General features: G+C 34.7%; 1 protein-coding gene across 1 annotated transcript in view; it reads left to right on the top strand.

Moving 5' to 3' along the window:
• Window positions 1–1391: 1391 nt before the first annotated feature.
• Window positions 1392–7285, top strand: part of pdgfra (platelet-derived growth factor receptor, alpha polypeptide) — a 48026-nt gene continuing 42132 nt past the window's right edge. The window contains exons 1-3 of the mRNA XM_061978097.2: window positions 1392–1535; window positions 4476–4554; window positions 4618–4896. Of these exons, the coding sequence (XP_061834081.2) occupies window positions 4494–4554; window positions 4618–4896 (340 nt within the window). The 5' untranslated portion in view covers window positions 1392–1535; window positions 4476–4493. The remainder of the gene's footprint in view (window positions 1536–4475; window positions 4555–4617; window positions 4897–7285) is intronic.

A 7285-nucleotide genomic window follows, 5' to 3' on the forward strand; every position in this document is an offset into this window, starting at 1 on the left:
GTATTGCTGAGTAATGCGTTTGACTGCCCTGCGCTCTAGTGATCACACGGTGTTGGAGCGCCCTCTAGGAGCTCAGCGCAGTACTGCAACCAGCAACACTTTATAATATATAATTTTTAAAGTATTTTTTATCTATTTTATTTCGCCAAAATATATTTTGTTATTTTCGGACAAAAATATGTATTTTTTTAATTTTTATTTTTTTTAATCGTTTTCTATAAAACGTGGTATTTTACCACTAATATGTACTTGTGTGAAAACATATATTTAAAATATTATTTATCAAACGTGTTGTTTTGATAAATTGTATTTGTATGGAACCGATTGAAATAAACAAATATTTATATATTTATTGCAACTAAGTCAGATATACTTTTTTTTGGGGAGGGGGGGGGGGGGGGTTGAGTGACAATCCTAATTTAGATGATCTTTCTTGTAAATTAGCCATCTTCTTTTGGGAAGTATGTCTAAATATTGATATATAAAATTAAAAAACTGTATTTAATGACATTTTATTTTTTATTATAAATGTAGAAAAATATAGGCAAAAAGCCCTGACAAACACCTAAATTCGTTCTTTTATTATAAAATCACTTTAGTTTAAAAACAATGATATTTGTGTGCACATATATATATATATATATATATATATATATATATATATATATATATATATATATATATATATATATATATATATACAGAGTAAAAAGCAAAAATATATGAGAAAAAAATATGTAACATAAAATATACCACAATAAAAAAAAAATTTGTTTATATATATATATATAATTGTTTGAAATATATTTATACAAATATATACAGTATATATATATATATATATATATATATATATATATATATACATACATACATACATACAGAATAAAAAGCAAAAATATATGAGGAAAAAATATGTAACATAAAATATACCACAATAAAAAAAAATATTTGTATATATATATATATATATAATTTTTTAAAATATATTTATACAAATATATACAGTACATATTTTTTCCTCATATATTTTTTGCTTTTTACTCTGTTCGGTGAACTTTGGTGAGAGTTAAAAAAAAAAAAAAAGTGTGCCAAATAAAACATAACAAGCAAACAAATAAGCTAAATAAGCAACTTTTTTTGGTAAATTGTGTAGAAAAGTGTCAGTTTTTTTGTGCAAAATGGAACTATTATGAAACACACAGGTGAGTTAGTTTTAATAGTGTAACATTCTACAAGGCTCTTACTTTGAAAGGTGACGTGTAAAAGAGAAAAAAAGGGGGGGAGGGGGGTCATTTCCTGAGAGTTATTTACTTGGAGCCAGATGATGACTTTTTGTAGGGGAGGGAGGAGGCAGGACTGTAAGTTGGACCAACTCACAGGTCCTTCTCACTCACTCAGTCAGTCACGCAGTCGTGGACGGAGGATCACATTCACACTCCGTGGACTACTTTTTTTTTTTTTTTTGGAGAGACCCCTTTTTCCACTGTGGATTTTACTCCCACTAACGGATTGTAACCAGGGGATTACTTCAGGTAAATTCAAACATGCTGCAGGAAACAAGGGGGAAAATGATTTATTTGCCCTTAATTGGACGCAATTAAATAGTAAGAAGTTGCAAATATCAATTTGAATGCACATGCATTACTTACTTTGATATATATATATATATATATATATATATATATATATATATAGAAAATTCCAAGTTAATTTCTTCCAAACTACCCCCGTTGCGCGCCATATGGCCACCCCCCACAAGAGGTGAGGCTGGCCGGGCTGCGTGGAGAGAAGCAGCTGGAGGTATCACCTCAAAGCCTGAAGTCGTCTCATTTTTTTTTTTTTTTAAATGGGAGACACTGTGGAATTTCACTGCAGCTTCTTTTCTGGACTTTCCTGTGGAATGCGTGGAATTAATTTAAAAAAAGAAGAGGGAGGGGGGGGGGGGGGCGCTCATTGAAGAGGACGATGTTGAGCTGTGCAGGAATACTTCAGCAAAGGAAAAAAAAAACTGCGTGGAAGAAAAAAAAAAGTGAATTGATACTTTTTCGGGGTGTTCTTGTTGAGCTGCAGAAAGGATAGAAGTGTTTGCAATATTTGGAGGCGATTGCAAAAGAGGAGCGGCTTTTTTTGCGCACATTTACGCATGCAAGAGGAGGATAATTGCCACCAAAATAGGCACCTTTTAAAAAAAAATGTATATACAAAAAAAAAAAGATGTGTGCATAAATCCGTTTTTGAACATTTTTTAAACCCAGGATTAAAAAAAAGAGCAACAAAAAGCCTAAACAGCATTATTACAGTACAAACAAAATATATAAATATTAACTTCCTTAACTGTTATTGGCTCAGAAAACATATTGAAACCTAATTGGAGAAACTATACAGAATTAAGCTTTTTAAGCAGGATTTAAGTTAAGGGGGGAAAAAGTCATGCAAAACAGACATCAGCAACAGTTGCATGTAAAACACGAAAAATCGAACTTTTAAGGGGGAAAAGGGGGAACAAAAAAAAGCGAGTTGAATAGACTTGATGGCGTAAAGAGGTGGACTATGTCGCCCTCTTTTGGCAGCCTCTATGAACTACACCATCCGTTACATGACACCTCGTCTTCTCTTGAAGTCATGATACTAACCCAGGGGTCGGCAACCCAAAATGTTGAACGAGCCATATTGGACCAAAAATACAACAACAACAAAATCTGTCTGGAGCCGTTAAAAATTAAAAGTCTTATATAAGTGTTATAATGAAGGAAACACATGATATAAGTGCCTATATTAGCTATAATAGCCTACTATCAAAATGACTTTAAAAGTCTTATATAAGTGTAATAATGAAGGCAATACACGGTGCAAGTGTCTATATCAGCTATATTAGCCTACTATCAAAATGACTTTAAAAGCCGTATATAATGAAGGCAACACATGATGTAAGTGTCCATATTAGCTATTTTAGCCTACTATCAAAATGACTTTAAAAGCCTTATATAAGTGTTATAATGAAGGAAACACATGATATAAGTGCCTATATTAGCTATAATAGCCTACTATCAAAATGACTTTAAAAGCCGTATGTAAGTGTTATAATGAAGGCAACACATGATGTAAGTGTCCATATTAGCTATTTTAGCCTACTATCAAAATGACTTTAAAAGCCGTATATAAGTGTTTTAATGAAGGCAACACATGATGTAAGTGTCTATATAAGCTATAATAGCCTACTATCAAAGTGACTATAAAAGCTGTATACAAGTGTTCTAATGAAGGCAACACATGATGTAAGTGTCTATATGAGCTATAATAGCCTACTATCAAAATGACTTTAAAAGCCGTATGTAAGTGTTATAATGAAGGCAACACATGATGTAAGTGTCTATATTAGTTATATTAGCCTACTATCAAAATGACTTAAAAATCTTATATAAGTGTTATAATGAAGGCAACACATGATGTAAGTGTCTATATTAGTTATATTAGCCTACTATCAAAATGACTTAAAAAATCTTATATAAGTGTTATAATGCAGGCAACACATGATGTAAGTGTCTATATTAACTATAATAGCCTACTATCAAAGGCTGACGCAAATCTTCGTTGACAGAAATGTTGTATTTGAGTTTTTATTCTACCATTTTTTCAACATTGGAAAACATTAGTAAAATAAAGGCTGCTCACAGGATGAGATAACTCCTGGAAATGACTGGCTCAGAATGGCCAAAGGTATAGATGTGTGTGTCCAAGTTGAAGGAAACGGCAGGCTGTCTTCTTCTAATGGATTCATTACAATCTTTGCAAGCTGGGTAACGTTTGCTGTGGTCTGGAACAACATGGCACACAAACAACTATGAGAAATGCAGCCAATATTACATACAGATAATGTGTCACGAGACATGCAAATATACATTAAATTCACAGAGGACATCAATTGAGGAAATTAAATGTAAATCAAATATAGCTACAAACGAGGCATAATGATGCAATATGTACATGCAGCTAGCCTAAAATAGCCTGTTAGCATCGATTAGCTTGCAGTGACCAAATATGCCTGATAAGCACACCTTTGTGCATTCACGCACAACATAAAACGTTTGGTGGACAAAATGAGACACAGAAGGAGTGGCACAAAACACGTCTTTCTGTGGCAGCGTCGGAGAAAGTTGTACATGTAAACAAACTACGGTGAGTTCAAGGATAGCTGAAATTAGTAGGACAAAACGCCGCTTGCCAAATACTGTCATCAGTGAAGCATGAGTAACATAAACAGTGGGATTTACAACAATTAGGAAGGTTTGTTCTCCTACAGAAATTATATTAAAAGTTTTTCAATTTTCACACATCTCTGAAAGAGGTCCAGGGAGCCACTAGGGCGGCGCTAAAGAGCCGCGGGTTGCTGACCCTCCGTACTAACCTCGTATTTAAGACTATTTTGGAGTCGCTTTACTTGGGATTTAAAGCTCCTTTTCTTGTCTTGCCAGGCTAGAACATCCATCAACATGGATGATTCTACAAAATTATGCGTGATCTTTGGCTCCATCCTGGCGCTAACAGTCACAGGTAGGTCTCTTGTGATTGACACCACTCAGTTCAAGCGCGAGCTGACAGCGTAAATATTGGCAGTTACCTGCGGACTGTCGCCGCCCACCATCGTCTCCAACGAGGACGAGTTCGTCCTGAGGCCCAACTCGGTGTTCAACATCAGCTGCACCGGCAAGAACAACGTTGTCTGGGTGGAGCCTCTTCCCCACAACACCTTCGTGTACCCTGGATACCTCACCGCCACTTTGTTCATCTACAACGCCACCGTGGAAAACACCGGCTACTACGTTTGTGTCTACGAGGACTTGGCGGGAAACCCGGAGGAAGCCACGGAAGCCGAGATATACGTTTTTGTTCCTGGTAAGTGTTTGGTTTAATTCTCCCCCATTTTCCTAATCCAGAATGCTGTTGCTTGATATTAAGTGGTTATTTATTACTGTTAGTACTGGGTGTCCAAAGTGCGTCCCGTGGGCCATTTTTGAACTGTGGTTTGTAAAAGTTAAAATATTCAATGTTCAGGTAGCATATGGATTGATGCAGTGGGTAAAGTTGTATTTCTGCCTCATTCCTGTGAGAATCCTGTGTGTGACTGAAGCATTAAGGCTTTGGAAAATCCAGGACTAGCTGCAGTGTGCTCAAATAACCAGCAAGTAGCATCTGTGAGCAGATAATACCACATCATCTCTTTCTCTCGAGGTCTTATCAGGTCTTATCAGAAAGGGGGGGATCAGGCAAAAACCAACCCAGAGCCAAGCCAGCAGGCACAAGACTTTAAAAACAGCGCCGAGAACTTGTCGAATTAGGTCCTGACGTTGAATCAACATTCTTTTTGACAACGTTTAATCAATGTTGGGTTCTGACTTTGATTTGACCATTGAATTTTGGTCATTTTCCAACCAATATTTTACAACATAAATGCAACGTTGAAACAACATGCTTTCTGACGACTTGTAACCAATGTTGGGTTCTGACGTTGATTTGACCATTAAATTTGAGTAATTTTCTAAGCAATATTTTACAACACAAATACAACGTTGAAACAACATGCTTTTTGACAATGTTTAATCAATGTTGGGTTCTGACGTTGATTTGACCATTGAATTTTGGTCAATTTTCCAAACAATATTTTACAACGCAACATGCTTTTTGACAACGTTTAATCAATGTTGGGTTCTGACGTTGATTTGACCATTGAATTTTGGTCATTTCCCAACCGATATTTTCCAAAACAAATACAACATTGAAACAAAATGCTTTTAGACGACGTCTAATCAACGTTGGGTTCTGACGTTGATTTGACCATTGAATTTATGTAATTTTCCAACCAATATTCTACAACACAAATACAACGTTGAAACAACATGCTTTTTGACGACGTTTAATCAATGTTGGGTTCTGACGTTGATTTGACCATTACATTTTAGTAATTTTCTAACCAATATTATACAATGTTGAAACAACATGCTTTTTGACGACATCTAATCAATGTTGGGTTCTGACGTTGATTTGACCTTTGAAATTTGGTCGTTTCCCAACCAATATTTTACAACACTAATACAACGATGTTACAACATGCTTTTTGACGACTTGTAATCAATGTTGGGTTCTGACGTTGATTTGAGCATTGAATTTTTGTAATTTTCTAACCAATATTTTACAACACAAATACAACGTTGAATCAACATTCTTTTTGACGACGTTTAATCAATGTTGGGTTCTGACGTTGATTTGACCATTGAATCTTAGTAATTTTCTAACCAATATTCTACAACACAAATACAACGTTGAAACAACATGCTTTTTGACGACGACTAATCAATGTTGGGTTCTGACGTTGATTTGACCATTGAATTTTGGTAATTTTCCAAACAATATTTTACAACACAACATGCTTTTTGACAACGTTTAATCAACGTTGGGTTCTGACGTTGATTTAACCATTGAATTTATGTAATTTTCCAACCAATATTTTACAACACAAATACAACGTTGAAACAACATGCTTTTTGACGACGTTTAATCAATGTTGGGTTCTGACGTTGATTTGACTATTGAATTTTGGTCATTTTCCAAACAATATTTTACAACACAACATGCTTTTTGACAACGTTTAATCAATGTTGGGTTCTGACGTTGATTTGACCATTGAAATTTGGTCATGTCCCAACGAATATTTTACAACACAAATACAACGTTGAAACAACATGCTTTTTGACGACGTTTAATCGATGTTGGGTTCTGACGTTGATTTGACCATTGAAATTTGGTCATTTCCCAACAATATTTTACAACACAACATGCTTTTTGACAACGTTTAATCAACATGGGGTTCTGACGTTGATTTAACCATTGAATTTATGTAATTTTCCAACCAATATTTTACAACACAAATACAACGTTGAAACAACATGCTTTTTGACGACGTTTAATCAATGTTGGCTTCTGACGTTGATTTGACCATTGAATTTTGGTCAATTTTCCAACCAATATTTTACAACACAACATGCTTTTTGACAACGTTTAATCAATGTTGGGTTCTGACGTTGATTTAACCATTGAATTTTGGTCATTTACCAACCAATATTCTACAACACAAATACAACGTTGAAACAACATGCTTTTTGACGACGTTTAATCAATGTTGGGTTCTGACGTTGATTTGACCATTGAAATTTGGTCATTTCCCAACAATATTTTACAACACAACATGCTTTTTGACAACGTTTAATCAACGTTGGGTTCTGACGTT

The sequence above is a fragment of the Nerophis lumbriciformis genome, linkage group LG18 (assembly GCF_033978685.3).
Source record: "Nerophis lumbriciformis linkage group LG18, RoL_Nlum_v2.1, whole genome shotgun sequence".
NCBI lineage: Eukaryota > Metazoa > Chordata > Actinopteri > Syngnathiformes > Syngnathidae > Nerophis > Nerophis lumbriciformis.